The 14,899-nt window shown below is 50.5% G+C and overlaps 5 protein-coding genes across 5 annotated transcripts; 3 read left to right on the top strand and 2 right to left on the bottom strand.

Annotated features, from left to right (window-relative positions):
• Positions 1-1,752: 1,752 nt before the first annotated feature.
• BO85DRAFT_430304 (citrinin biosynthesis transcriptional activator CtnR) lies at positions 1,753-3,771 on the top strand (the record flags this gene model as incomplete). The annotated part of the gene is made up of 5 exons (XM_025658285.1): positions 1,753-2,115; positions 2,168-2,372; positions 2,421-2,946; positions 3,004-3,498; positions 3,550-3,771. Exons 1-5 carry the CDS (start codon positions 1,902-1,904, stop codon positions 3,769-3,771), a joined length of 1,662 nt encoding a protein of 553 aa, XP_025511021.1. The 5' UTR covers positions 1,753-1,901.
• Positions 3,772-4,210: 439 nt separating this feature from the next.
• BO85DRAFT_472219 (monocarboxylate transporter) lies at positions 4,211-5,663 on the top strand (the record flags this gene model as incomplete). Its single annotated transcript, XM_025662539.1, has 2 exons — positions 4,211-4,323; positions 4,370-5,663. 2 exons carry the CDS (start codon positions 4,211-4,213, stop codon positions 5,661-5,663), a joined length of 1,407 nt encoding a protein of 468 aa, XP_025511020.1.
• Positions 5,664-5,833: 170 nt separating this feature from the next.
• Positions 5,834-8,221, bottom strand: BO85DRAFT_463349 (GNAT family N-acetyltransferase; the record flags this gene model as incomplete). Its single annotated transcript, XM_025661919.1, has 4 exons — positions 5,834-6,316; positions 7,280-7,513; positions 7,583-7,751; positions 7,851-8,221. The coding sequence occupies 4 exons, from the start codon at positions 8,219-8,221 to the stop codon at positions 5,834-5,836; spliced, it is 1,257 nt and encodes a 418-aa protein (XP_025511019.1).
• A 374-nt stretch (positions 8,222-8,595) lies between these two features.
• BO85DRAFT_463348 (phosphate:H+ symporter) lies at positions 8,596-13,044 on the bottom strand (the record flags this gene model as incomplete). Its single annotated transcript, XM_025661918.1, has 7 exons — positions 8,596-9,263; positions 9,306-9,523; positions 9,626-9,805; positions 9,849-10,402; positions 11,296-11,862; positions 11,909-12,741; positions 12,789-13,044. 7 exons carry the CDS (start codon positions 13,042-13,044, stop codon positions 8,596-8,598), a joined length of 3,276 nt encoding a protein of 1,091 aa, XP_025511018.1.
• A 953-nt stretch (positions 13,045-13,997) lies between these two features.
• Positions 13,998-14,774, top strand: BO85DRAFT_442649 (uncharacterized protein; the record flags this gene model as incomplete). The annotated part of the gene is made up of 4 exons (XM_025658846.1): positions 13,998-14,063; positions 14,157-14,288; positions 14,407-14,489; positions 14,567-14,774. 4 exons carry the CDS (start codon positions 13,998-14,000, stop codon positions 14,772-14,774), a joined length of 489 nt encoding a protein of 162 aa, XP_025511017.1.
• Between the last annotated feature and the right edge of the window lie 125 nt (positions 14,775-14,899).

Genomic DNA, 14,899 nt, shown 5'->3' with positions numbered 1-14,899 from the left:
CACGTGTACTTCCAGAAGCATCATCTCCTCTTTCCTTTCCTCTTTCGCTTTACCTCAGTAGGCCAACAATCAGAAACCTCTCTCCACACCGACCACACATATTGTATTCTAGTTCACGGCTTGCACTGCACACCAAACACACTTTTCGGTGCGCAGCCTCGGGTTTGAAGCAATAGATGGCCGTTGGTTTATAATGACCTGCAACTACTTGTACGCTATGTCCATACGGCGATCAGGCAACCCCGAAAGAGCTATTGAGTTAACTGGGCCCGCTGTCACTGACATCCTGCCTTCATTGGTAGCTTCCAGATGTGTCAGTGGATCATGTTGTTCAGCCTCATGAAGCGATATTAATCTGTTAGAAATAGACCTCATAACAGCAACCTTCGGATTTACCTGCCCGAAATTCACAGTGGGGGACATGTTAGTGGAAAAAGACATGGCCTTTTGACCCCGGTTGATGGTGGCTGACTGAAGATAAGCAGCAAAAGAAATATGGAACTAGTAGAGGTTTAAATCAACTCCTGCCGACATTAGAAATCATCAGAACCCAGCGGAAGCCGAATATATCCAGCCAAATGCGACGATCTCTTTCCCAGATGCACGAGGTCCACCTGAGCTGCTACACCCCTCTTTGGGAATACCTCCGAAATTCTCCAGCACACTCTCACATTAAGTATCCCCAGGAATCCGCCAGTCTTTCTAGCCTACACGTTTAAAAGCTAACCGCTGCACGCAGGATGGAGTGTGCAGCTTCAGCAATGCAGAATACGAATTGTCCGGTTTGCCGGAAGAACAGACTAATTTCGACCCCAAACCAAGATGAGGAAATAAACGTATGCGGAAGACAAAGGTATCTATTACACCATAGGCAACATATATCCAATAGGCATGCATTTTATAAGCGCCATCTCTTCAGATACTACACTCTATTATTCCATTAATGCGGAAACCATTTTGTTCGTCCTTCGACAATTACGACATGCACCCTGAGATGTATTAGCCCAAGGCTGCTAGCGCCTTTCATCAACGAAAAGTAAGATGGGAATCGTCCCGTCATCCGGGATTATGGGAATAACTATTGACACACTTATGCAGCCACCCTGGGTCTCAGTTGCGGTGTGCAATGACATTGCAGTACCATGACAAGCCTCCTGCACCCGTCACTTCAGCTGAAACGGAAGCTGAGTCAAGTGTTCAGGCCGCGTTCTCCGAAACTCATCACGCAGTAGCCGCTGCATTACCGATCCTGGGAATTTTACCATGACCCTAGAAAAGCTTAGTCTTATTGACTGAATATACCAGCATAAGAGATCATTGGATAGATGTAGCCTGCCTAAGAATTGATTTGCGGCAGGTATGTTGCCTGCGAGTGGTATTCTTTCAAAAAGAACCCTCACCGGTGCATAATTCACCTTCAGATCTTCAGACAATCTATTCCAAATCATCGTGATCGAACTTTCGTGACGAGGTCATTAGATTTCTGGCATGTAGATGGGCCCGGGAGCGCCGATCTCTATGGATCTGACTTCCATGGCACTGTGCTTGTGCTGACCTCGCTCGGGTTTCCGCAACAGGCAAAGCCTGTCAAGGATTGCCCTTCCATACTCATCTGCAAGATGCATATGGCGCTAATTATGTATTGGAAGCACGCTTGAACACCAGCTCAGCTACTAGCCATTCTGCCCCCGCCCCCGCCCCTTTCATTTTTAAGGATACCCTATAGCTCGGAACATAAAGCGCACTAACCGGCTCGGTATGGCTTGCCGTCTTTCAGTGTGAGCCAAGATCTACTTAGGGTTCCTGTGTCGCAGGTAGACATATATCCGTCCATCACCACCTCGTGCAAACGGCACACGTGCATTCCCCTGTTTGACTCACCATCAACCTACGCACCAGCTATGTCCAGTCCATCGCCTTCCAGTGATCAACCTCAATCTCGCAATCGTCCTGGCTCTGCATGCGCGGAATGCCGTCGCCGAAAGATGCGTTGTGACGGGAAGCATCCTCAATGCATTAATTGTTCTAACGCGGGTATAACATGTGTCTTTAACCCGCAGCCTTCCCGCCGGGGTCCCAAGAAAGGCCATCTGAAAACCTTGCAGGTGCGCATCGGTGAGTAGTATGCTCTACTCTGGAAAATATCAACAGAGACTTATGTGAATAGCGAATCTTGAGAATATACTGTTTGGACAGACACAAGATCCCGTGTCCGCAGACACATCCACAAACGGTGATGTTGCTGCGCAACCCACAGTGCATGGCTGGAATGGGGAGCCCCAGTTAAATGTACTTCTCAACGAGTTCAACGCCCCAGCGGGGGCACCAAGCGTAGGGTCAGTGCCGGTTTCGAACTTATTACATGCCGAACTGTAGGTATCATGATTCCTTTTTTCGTGCTGTTGTGCTGAGCAAGCAAGTGACCAGTTGTATTTTGATCGTGCACACGCTTTCGTTCCCATTCTCAACGCACGGCGCTACCTTTCCTGGACCCGGAACACCAACAAGTCCGTATCGAGAAGATGCTTGCAGTACGCCATGTGGACGATAACTACATCCATGTCCGTCCAGCTGGAGCATCTATGCGAGCCCCTGTACCAGTCTGTTCGGCAGCTCCTAGGCTATCTACAACTAGTAGATGGTGATTCCGAGGTTGACCAGATAGAGCATATTCAGGCTTTACTGATACTTGCTGTTTACGAATTCACTCACCAAAACTTCCGTCGCGGGTGGGTGAGCGCCGGTCAGGGCATCCGACTTGTGCAGCTGATGGACCTGCACAAGCTTGATCTTGATAAGGCGAACAATACAGGATCTCACCAAGCGAGTACATTGGAGGATCTCGTCTGTGCGGAGGAGAAGCGTCGCGTCTTCTGGGTAGCGTACATTCTGGACCGACTTATCTCCTTAAGACATGAGAGCCCGTTGACCTTTGACGAGCGAACTGTATGTCATGACAGTCGATGCTCTGATTGCCGGCGTACCTAGCTGATAGTCCGACAGATTGCAACCCGACTGCCCGCCACAGAGGAGACGTTCCAGACAGGTCAATTAAGCCAGATGACTGGTTTCCTCTCGAAAACCATTATTGAAGATAGACCCCTACTCAAAGCAGAGCTTTCGGAAATGGTCATCCTAGCCTCACTTTGTGGGAAAACGGTATTGCACCGACAGCAGGCAGTCGCGGAGCAAGCCGACAACGGCATATCCAACAGCTTCTGGGAGCGACATCGCTGGCTAGATGCTGTACTAATTAAGAAGAGTCGGACCATCTCGGCAGTCCAGCCAGTAACGCCCACTCTGCCAGCCGAACCGGTGTCTCTTACCCCCAATCTTATGATACAATCGGCTATTCTATACCACTGTATGACGCTGGAGCTACTGGCTCGCGCGACTGAGAATAGCGAGACGCTGCGGCAATGTCGACAGCGGGCACTCCTGACTGTACAGGAGATTATCCGACTGACAGAGGCAGTGTTACAGCTGAGTTATTTCGAGGTGAATTGCAAAGCTCTCTTTCTTTTCGTCAGCTGTACTGATATACGATAGATTTCCCCGTTCACACCGCTTCCCATACTTCTCTGCGCCCAAGTGCTCATGATGTATCAAGAAACAGATGCCTCGTGCATGCTGCAGCTGCAGGAAGTTTTAGGTATGGTGCAAAATTTGGCGAATAATAATTATCTTTGCCGGGAATGGGTTAATCAACACTCTGATCTGTTTGATCTCGAACCCGACTTTGTCCTTGCTGAGGCGGAGAGCCATGGTTAAGTTCGTTGATATTGTACATACATTCTCTATGGAAAGATGCTCAGCCTTATACGCTACGAGATTCGGAAGCTCGCTTGGGTTGGCCTTGTGACGTGCACTACCATGACAAAAATGGCTCACGGTGAATGAGCAGCCAATGAAGGTAGTTGAGGCGTGGGACTGCCGGATCGCGAAAGAGATCGGCTCAAAAATTGGCTTCGATGGGGGTGGTCAGGCGGCTTCATCCGCCTATAATATACCTGGTATACCCCGGATCCGCAGCGCCGGTAGATGAAGCTGTGAGATTGCCGTGTGCGGCGGGCTGATGCTTTAGCCGCGGAAACGAGACTCGGCAAGCAACCGTCTTATCAGATCAACTTTAATAAGGCTTGGTTGGATCGATCGATCCACCTTGTGCTTCTCATGGGTAGTCATGGCGTGCCAGGAGATGGAAGTAGAAATGTCTGATCGCTCCCGGTCGGCGGCTGAGCAGGAGTCATCCTTGCCGCAGAATGCGGACCGGGCTTTGAATAGCAGGAGTGAGCCTGTTCCTGAACCGGTCTATCCCCAATGGTAAGCTCACCAACCTACAAGAGGGTCAACGTTTCTGACAACCAAGGCACTATGTCGCCGTTGTGGCAGCCGGGTTCATCGTGATGATCACGACCTGCGCTTTCGTGTTCTCCTTTGGAGTCTACCAATCCCTCTATGAAGAGATGGCCCGCGAACCGAACACTCCTTTTACCGGAAGCACGACTGCGCTCATCGACCTGATCGGCACACTGGCCATTGCCTTAATGTCGATGGCCGGCCCTTTCGCCATGTCCTGGGCGAAGCTCTTCTCCCCACAAGCCGTGATCATCGCCGGCGGCTGGGTATTCGGCATCGCCTACATCCTCGCCAGTTTCAGCAAGGCTCTATGGCACTTTGCTCTGACACAGGGCTTACTCCTGGGCATTGGCACCTGCATGGCCTACGTTCCCACCATGGCGGTCGCCCCAACCTGGTTCAGCAAACGTCGCGGCCTCGCCATGGGCATCATCATCTCGGGGACCGGAGTGGGGGGCATGATCTGGCCGCCTGCCCTACGGGCCATGATCTCCCATGTGGGCTTCCGCAACGCCCTGCGCATCTCAGGCTGCATCTCACTCACTACCGTCACCGCCGCAGGCAGCATCCTGCGCTGGGAGCCCAAATTCCACGAACAAGTCAAACTGCAAACAGCCGGATCATCCTCCAGCACCTCCCGTTATCGTCCCAAATGGATCCGACTCTTCTCCGTCCCGCTCGTCAACTGGCGTGTAGCCCGCTCCAAACGCTTCACAGCCCAAGCCCTCGGCTGTTTCCTCCAGTCCGCCGGCTACTCGACGCCGCTCTTCTTCTACGCCGCATACGCCCAAGCCCTGGGCTACAGCGCCACGACAGCAGCCAACTTCATCACGCTAAGCAACGCATCAAACTTTGTCTCCCGCATCATCATCGGCTACGCAGCCGATAAACTCGGCAGGATTAATGCCCTCGCGGCCACGACGCTGCTCAGCGCCGTCGCCGTCTTCGCCTTCTGGCTGCCTTCGTCGCTGGTCTCGAGCGCCGCGGCACACGGACTCTTCATCGTCTTCACGATCCTGTACGGTGCCTTTGCTAGCGCGTATATCTCCCTCTTCCCCGCATCGCTGGTGGAGCTCTTCGGCGTGCAGCATTTCACTAGCGTCAATGGGGCGCTGTATCTGGTGCGGGGGGTCGGGGCGTTGCTTGGCACGCCGCTGACGGGGCTGTTGATTCCACGAGGCTCCGCCCTGACAGAGTCGGGGATATATGAGCGGGCTGCTATTACAGTGGGTGTGTTGTTGTTCGCTGCGACGGTGGCATGTTTCTGGGTACGAGCTGAAGTACATGGGAAGTGGCGGGTGTAGCTGCCTCAGCAGATGATAGTAATCAAATCGATGATAAATAAGTAACATTACAATCATAGAATCGAACCGAACCGAACCGAATCGAATCGAAATAAATAGAATACATTCAACCCGAAACCCATCCCCCAACCATCATATCCATATCATACCCATATCAATAAATCCATGAATCAAAAACCCCCCAAAACAGCCCCACACAAAACCATCCCCAACATCCCCAATCCAACCTTGCTAACCCCAACCTGCTTCATCGGCACAGCCGCCGACGACCCCGTCTCACTCGCCGCACTGCCCGTACTCGTCCCCGTCTTCGAAGAGGATCCAGTAGCTTTCGTGCCCGTCACGCTCGCCGTCGCCGTCGCAGTCAAGTTACCGGAGCAGAAGGGGTTCTCGACCGCCCCGTTGGACTGAATGCAAGACAGAAGCTCCTTCACGTCCTGACCTTGCGCCAGACAGTAGATTCCGCAGTCGTTGTCGTATTTGGTTGGGCTGGCGGGCGAACAGCATTTGTCCATGATGGCGCTCGCGTTGTTGGTGTTGGGGAGCGCGCATGCTGCGTCTTGCACGGGGAGGACGTACAGGTTGCCCGTGGAGGTGCATGTGCTGGCAGAGGTGGTGGCTGTGGCGGTTGTGGTGGACATTTTGTTTTTTTTCTTTTTGGCTCCTCGGAGAGGGTGTGATTAGGTTGGTTGGAAAGAGTGTGTAGAACGAGTGTCTGTTGTTTGTAGATGTGGATGTGGATAACAACGAAACGAGTGTTATTTGCGTAGGTAGGTGAGTGAGAAAGAGAAAAGGTGAAAGAAAGAAGAAAGCGAGAACAAAGGTACTACTAATAAGTAAATAAATATCTCTCACCTCCGGATTTTCCCAACAGCTACAAATCCCAAACAGGAGACCCCAAGCCACCAAGACCCTTGGCAGACCCACCTGACCCTATATTTATCAGCGGCAATACACGGCAATACCGGCCGTAGGGCCCCGTAACTGACTAGAATACGGGGCCCATCAGGCAATGCAAGGTTTCAGGTGTAGCCAATCAGAATGTACGAAACGCGGGATCGCACCCCGGGATTACCAGATCGGGGGGAAAAGTTCAATCCACGTAGGGGGATCCGAGCTGGCCATTGTCCATCGGGTGACGTGGTTCATTCAGGTTTGGTTTTTATTTTCCCTGTGGGATCGGGTTATTGGATGCTTGCATTAATTAATATGAATATTAATGCATTGATTTGTTGTTTTTTTGGGAGGAGAGTGCTCTAGTTTGATTGGGGATGTTTCAGTTGTTACTTGGTCTGTACAGTAATGTACTTTTCTTGAGTGAGGGTATTGCAGTGGCATGAATGTATCTACTCGGTAGTGTAGCCGATGATGGATTAATTTTAGTATTATGCTATGGAGCTATTCATCATCCATTCCATTCCATTCCATTCATTCCTTCCATCCATCTATCCATCCATCTCCTTCTGACATTCACGTCATATCCATGGTCAAATGCAAAGTACCCCGTACTGTGTAATGCATCTGCACTGCACTGCACTTTACACATCACATCCCCCATCGCGTACCTGCACCTCCCCATCACCCCTTAAACACTCACACTACACTGCACCATCAACCTCGCTCTTCACCCTCTCCAACACCTCCCTCGCCCACCTCTCCCTCCTCACCAACTCCCCATTACACACAACCGGCAACCCGAGCACCTCATTCGCATGACAATCCGAAAACACAGGCCCTTTCACCCCCCGTTCCCGACAAATCCGAACCGCATTCTCCAATAAATTCCTCCCCACCCCGATTCCCCGAAGATGTTGCTGCACAGTCCATGCTCGGATGACGCCGACGACTAGCTGGCAGGACCCTGTTCCTGGAGGTGAAGGAGCATAGTGCTGCTGGTACTGGTAGAGCTGTTCCCGTACCACCGCATCCCGCACATGGCCCCAGAGTTCTTCCTCAGTGTGTATGATCCGCAGGACGAGCGTGCCGATCACCCGGTCTTGGTATTTCGTTACGAGAATAATATCTCCTCTTTCCTTCTCGTCTTCTTCGTGTTTTTCTGCGTTGTGGTGATCTTTCTGCACGGGGGTACTATATCCCACTTTAGATGAAGAAAACGACGACGACGACGACGACGATGACGCAAGTCGAGATGGTGAAGGTGATTGCTCTCTTCGCCGATTCTTATACCTCGTCCCTCCCCTCCATAACCACACCCAGGTTCCCGTACGGCCTGCTTTCTCTAGGTATGGGTGTGTTGTGTGCGCCGCGGCGAGGAGATACAACATGATGCAGGCGGGCCAGGTGATGAGTAGGAGGTACGGCCAGGTATCTTCTCCGGTGGTGGTGGTGGTGGTGGTGCCGAGAGCGCGAGTGAAGAAGTAGGTTATGATGAGGGAGAAGGTAAGGCAGGAGAGCATGGCCGGGTGGGTGAGCATGGAGCGGGCGGCGAGTTGGCGTTGTTGGGCGATGCTGTCTGCTATGAGGTGCAGAGAGGCGATTTGGTCGGCTTCGGTGGTGGTGAGGGAGGTTGTTAGGGGGTTGTTTGTGCTGCTAGGCATCTTGGTCTTGTGTGCGAATTGGGTTTGGGGATGTGGGTGTTGGTATGAGAGAGGTTGTTTTGGGAGGTGGTTGGTGAGGTGAGAGAAGTATACAGGTGGGATGTGGTGAGTGAAAACATACTGACGCAGGTAATAAAATGCTATCTATGCTTTATTTTTACTGTGTTACTGGTTTGGTGTATATTGCAAACATTGATCGCATTTGATTTTAGAAGAACTAAGCTAATGCTTCGCAGTTTAATTTTACGGAAAGATTCAAATTACAAACTTTTTATCGCATACTCTTGTCCAAAATGCTACCGTGCTGGCGATTGCTTTTTCCAGCTAGCTATCATCCCCCGGAACTACCTGAACGCATCTCAATCACAGTTCCTCTACGTTCCATCCCGCTTCGGCCCCTGCTCCTGTTCAGAGGCTGTGACCCTGGGTGTGGGTGTAGGTTCCTCGCCGGACAAATACTCCAGAGTCAGACGCTTCGTCTCTGGAATAAGCAACGAGGTTAAGCACCCGCACAGCATGAACAGTGCAAATATCTGCATTACATGATTGAGCCACGGCGTATCGGACGAGTTAACGCCTCCCTTCGCTCCTCGATGCGCCAGCGGCCCGAATACACACTGCGCAATGATGGCACCGACCTTTCCAGAAGCAGCACTGATCCCATGCGAGGTTGATCGATACCGAGTAGGGAAGCACTCCCCTGGCACAATGAACGTAGTGGCGTTAGGCCCAAAGTTGAAAAAGAACTGTGCTACCACGTACAATGCCAATAATCCGTTGTTGGACCTCTTCAGTGGCTCATACGCGAACCCGATGATGATAAATATGATGGTCAATATCACAAATCCGGTAATCTGGATTGGCTTGCGGCCCAGCCGGTCGACTGTTGCAACCGTCACCCAGTATCCTGGAATGGCTCCAGCACAGATCAAGATCAAGTTGCCCACAGCGTTGCGGTAGAAGTACTCATATACAGTACTTCCACCGTTCCAGCCGATGGCTGTCAGAATGATGGAATTGTTAAGACCAAGCCCGTAAAAAGCTATAAAGTCAGCTCGTTACAGTCAAAGTGGAGTATACTTACCGACGTCAAGGAAGAACCACGAGCCTGCAGTACCAAGCAATACCTTTCCATGCTTCCAAGTGGTGAAATGCGAACGAAAGTCCGACCAACTTGATTTTGGAGTCACTAATCTGATATCGGCGCTTTGAAGCACAGCTACCCGTTTGACTTCGTCAGGATGACCTTCGTGTTTCCCCCAAATGTAAGCATCAACATCTTCATCCGCTTTTAGTAAATCTCTGGCGACATCAAAGGTGTAGCGCGGGGTTTCAGGGATGGTTAAACGATAATAAAGCGCAAGACAAGCCGAAACCGCTCCGAACCCAATGACGACCCGCCACATTTTATCCACGGCCAGCTGACAGACTCCACTGCATTTACTCACGGAGGCTGCAGACTCCAGGGAGCCTTTAAACCCTACCGTCACGATTAGCGCGACAATTGCAGCAGCAAACTGTCCAAAGCCTTGCATGGCAAAGACAGCTCCCATCATGGCCCCTCTATGCTTTGTAGTTGCGAACCTAGTCGATTAGCTGAGTTCTAATATAAGGGGTAGGCACATACTCCGAAGTAATGATTGATGACAATGGGTAGTCACCACCAATGCCGATACCCATCACTGTACGCCAGAAGACCAAAAGGCCAGTGATGGACACTGCAGGAGAATTCGAGGACAAGCACTGTGCCAATGTAGCCAATATGATGATGATCAGCTCAATCCCGTACATGCGCTTGCGACCGACAATATCTGCCAACCATCCAAAGAACAACTGGCCGACGACGGTACCAGCCGAGGTGGAGACCTTGATGGCAGTGTCCGAGCTGTATGGGATCTTGCCAGGGCGGTTGGTCGCGTGTTCCCAAAAGACAACACCAAGCATGCTTGAGCAGAGGTTGATGGCGAAGATATCGTAGGAGTCGGTGAAGAAGCCCACCCCGGCTACAACGACCGCACGAGCGTGACGCCATCCGAACGGGGCGTCGTCGATGCGTGCGAGGGCTAATCGACGACGCTCGTTGGGGTCCTCCACATGAGAAAGGTCAACGTTGTAGTTGGGAAACGCGGCCGTGTCAGGGGCAGCCATATTATCCCAAGAAGGCGTCACAAGGGGTATGTCCTGCAAGTATATGAAAGTGTCAGTGGTCTGCATAGATCATGAAGGTGGGCAGGTTGTTGGATAGTGCAAATCATGCTTATAATACTTACCTATGTCTTTCTTTGAGTTCCAGACGCTCCCTCAAGCTTCCACCTCCGTTCACTCGTCTGGATATGGCATGTTTAGGAAGGAAGTCAATAGTGTCTGAAGTGACAGCAACACTCGGACAGACCGATATGGGAGGAGATGGATGCCAGTCAGCCGGGCACGTGGGGTTTATCAACCTGCCTGGGCTGGAAGCATCCATGGATCAATTCCATCGGACGGTCTGGAGTTTCTGTAGCTCAGCTGAGGTTAACTTTAATTCAGCCCCAAGTCATCTGGAAGTCTCCAAGCTCCTGTGGGCTGACATCATAAGACATCATCTTACAGTGTTTCTGAATGGTGTTAAGCCACATTTTGTCCAAGATATCAAAGCATGTGAAAATGGCTTCCGCTTCTGACAGCACCTGATGCGAAACTTTTAGGTAGATGGTAGAATCTCAGGTTGAGATGCAACTCTAGTATCAGGACATGCGGGTCTCTTTAGCTTTAGTCATGATATGGACCGGCAGTAGTAGGATACGTGGGTTTGTTGAGAAAGACAGACAGCGAAGAAATATGGATTAACACGTGACGAACGCAAAGAATCTCCCTAATCAGACACACTACGCCGCAGACTATACTAGTTCAATCACATCGCTTCAAGCTGTTATGATTATTGCATTCTTTTCTTAGCGTTAGATTCCCCAAACTCCCAAAGGATCCGCGCCTAAAGATCCCCGAACCTGTTGCAACTTCTTCACTCGTTTGACTATAGTCCCAACACAAATAGGTCCCACCAGCGTGCAGATCGAAATTGCCCAAATAACTACCAGATATATCTCTGAGACATCGCCATTAGATCCACCGGAGAACATCCCCTGGCTCTCCGCAAGGGAAGCAATGAGATAGCCAACCTCACCTCGGGCAACCATTGCCAATCCGAGGATGAACGGTGGATAAAGCGATTTCGGCTTGGGAGGGAGGGACATGGTACTGCTTGGATTGGATGAGGTGGTTTGAGGTTCTGTTTCAGAGACAGGCTCATTGCGGTTGGGGTTTGGGGGATTTCCCTTGTGTTCATCCGAGTTTCTAGCATCTGCATTTTGATCAGACTGTTCTGTACGAACTGCAGATTGGCGTCTAGGGCGAGTATCCTTCTCCTTTGACTTCTTCTTTTTCTTGTTTTCGCCTTTACGAGAAGTACAGGAGAAGAGAGCCCAAGAGAACGGTCTCCCAAGAGTGAACAGCAAAGTTGTCGTCGAAGGAAGCGAGAAACGAACGAGCCATAGACCGGTGACCATCTTTCCAAACATCATGAGAATGGCGTAAATGATACCGCGCCATACAACGTCTCCGCGAAACATCTCAGTGATAGGTATAGCAAACCCGATGGAGGCCTGTACATGTTAGCGGTTGATAATAGCCACCGGGGATAAGACTTACGAAGAACAATGGAATCAATATCCGATTCACGGGCTCTTTATAGTACTTCTCATATACTTCTATACCGGTCGGAACTTTTTCATGTGGATTATATGAAGGTTCCTGCGGTGTGCTTGGAGTATTACTGTCTGGAAGATCCTGAGGTGTGGACTGTTCAGAAGTAGTCCGCTCAACTAGCACGCCAGATCCTGACTGCGATGTATTGCGATCAGTGTTAGCATTCGGAATATAGCTATCAGCAGCCAACCCATCAAACCAAGAAATGATCACACCCGCAAGATACGCAGCGAAGAGGCTGGAGGTCCCTGCATAGGTAGCGCCCGCAACAAGCCCCACCAGCACAGATGTCTGCGCAAGGAAAGCAAATTGCATAGATCCCATAAATTGCGGCATATTATCTCTCATAGTGAGAGCTTTTTGCAGAATCGGCTTCAGACAGAATGCGCATAGGATGAAGACACCTAATCCAAAGCCGATAGAGACAAACAAGGGTCGGACCACAGTGACGGCATTGAACGAAGAGGTACCACCGCCGAGATTTGAGATGATTTGAACCATGACAAGGCCGACAACATCATCTAACATAGCAGCACTGGTAGTGACAGTACCAAGACGTGTCGGTATTAGATTGGTGGTTGATAGTATGGTGAAGGTGGTGCCAAGACTGGTTGCGCTGAGAGAGGCGCCTGCAGCGAAGGCCTGAAGGGGACTGGCAGAGACCAGCTTCCCCAAGATGAACGATAAGCCCATGGGAACCCCGATCCCAGTGTGGGCAACACATAGCGAAATGACGAGGTTGGCTCTCATGGATTTGATTGAGGTTGATAGGCCACCTACGTAAGTGAGTCATAGATCATTCCCCTGTACCCAAAAGACTCACCTTCATACACCAGCATAATAAGCCCAATATAGCCCAGTTGCTGGATTACTCTTTCAGTCTCCGTATCCAGCCATTTTGCCCCGGGAGTCCCCCAGAGGATACCGACGAACAGTTGACCGATCAGTCCACAGTACAGTAGCTTATCGAGACAGACATTGATGAGGTTCAAGACCACCAAAAGTCCAGCCTGATTGAGAAGAGTCGAGATACTTGGCTCATGGTACGCAAAAGCTGCGTCCGACCCACTGCTAGCCATACTGACTGATCCCAGGGAATGCAAGAAGTCATGGATGTCGTTTCATTTTCGGTTGCCGCTGTTTGCAGATCGTGCAGACCCGTGATTACTAATCTACTATGCCCGATCGATTTTCTCGCAGTCAAACAAATGTTCTACACTGTACTCGTAGCTGGATATAGCTATACCACTGATGCAGAGAGAGCAGTCGGAGATAGTTACCAGATTCTGGTCATTCCTTGGCCCGCGCTGTGCGTAGTACGACTTAACTATGATGCACTCACTAACCCACCCGTCAGAGGCTGGAAGTCTCAGCTCCTGTATTGATCCACCGATGCATGGCGCTGATAATAGTTCTCCCTACCGGCTAATTGGATATAACTGGTACTAAGTATTTCATAGGTATGTGTCTGAGACCTTTGAGCACGGCTCGACAGGCAGTTTGCCCCGAAGTGCATATTGTTAGCACACGCAAAACAACCCCGAAGCCGTTGATAGCAGTATGCAAAGAAAACATCAAAAACCAGCAATTCTATGCATTAGCCAAACCTTCTGTAATTAAGTGACAGCAGCAATTGTCGATCACTCCTATCAGCCAGGAAAGCTACAATTCCAGCGATGAACCAAGCATCTGTCTAGAAACAACCTCGGCACACGGCAATGTGCATAAACGTTAATGCATAAACCCAATTCATCCTAACCACCTAAGAAATGGTTTAGAAGAGCATCACCGACGAAGAAGACAAGTAAAAATAGGATTGCGGAAGTGTTTCATCCCAGCCGCAAGATCGACACCGGCGTCGCATCCAAGTCTGGCTGGAACCCTCGGAAGAGAACCGACCACTCCGTCATACTCCGACGGAGGTTACAAATAGAAAGTGAGATAGGAACACCCGTTCATAAGTTTTGCTTCTTCTTCTTTTTCAGTCCCTCTCGCAAGTATTACTCTAGATGTCTAGTCAGTTAGTTTAGATATGGATGAATCTCCGAAGTGCAAAGACAAGCCAAATCAAGCCAAGCCCGGTCTGATTATGATTAGGGTACGGTACCTCGGAACCTCAAAATTGAGTCGAACGGTTCGACTCAAGCAGATCACCCGACCACCCACCCCCCTTCTGTCTTCCACAGTATAGACTAGGACTGTCCTCCGATCACGTTCCCGACATGAGATCGAGGGAGAAGTCGATCCTTTCCGGATAACGAACCATAAGCTCCAGTCCGCGGTATCAGATCTCAGACGCACGCACGCCCCTGACCCCTACCTGGTACCGTTCTACATACTAACTTATGCTGTGAACTGAATTCTCATGCTTTCAAGCGAGGAGGGAGAAAATGTATATAATCGTCTCTAATTCCTGCTCAGATCTTCTGTTTTTCATCCAGCATTCTCAAGCAAGCAAGCAATCCTTCCTTCATCCATCCATCCATCCATCTTTCGTTCGTTCTATTCACATTCCCTCGTTAGGGTATGTTCTTCTCTCTCTATCCTACTTCCTCAATCTTTGAGAAAATTGAACAGATACAGCTAACACTATGCTCACAGAATCTTAATCTACTCAGTCAAAATGCAGTTCACTCTCATCACCGCTTTCGCCACTGCCTTCCTGGCCTCCTTCGTGGCCGCTAACCCTGCTCCCGCCCCGGCTCCCTTCGAGATCGGTATCGGTGCCAACGCTGCCGCTAACGCCGCTGCTGAGGTCGCTGCCAACGCTGGTCTCGGTGCCGGTGCTGGTATCCACTTCAAGGCTTAAGTGGGTTCAGTGGGGTGAGTGAAATTTGCATACTTGGGGTTCTTGTATTAAGCTGATTGTTGGTGTTGTACATGGACAGGTTTCTCTGTTGACCACGATATTATTATTCAAGTACCTGCTGTGCT

The sequence above is a fragment of the Aspergillus piperis genome, assembly GCF_003184755.1.
Source record: "Aspergillus piperis CBS 112811 unplaced genomic scaffold BO85scaffold_26, whole genome shotgun sequence".
Lineage (NCBI taxonomy): Eukaryota > Fungi > Ascomycota > Eurotiomycetes > Eurotiales > Aspergillaceae > Aspergillus > Aspergillus piperis.
This window is presented reverse-complemented; position numbering and strand designations above follow the sequence as displayed.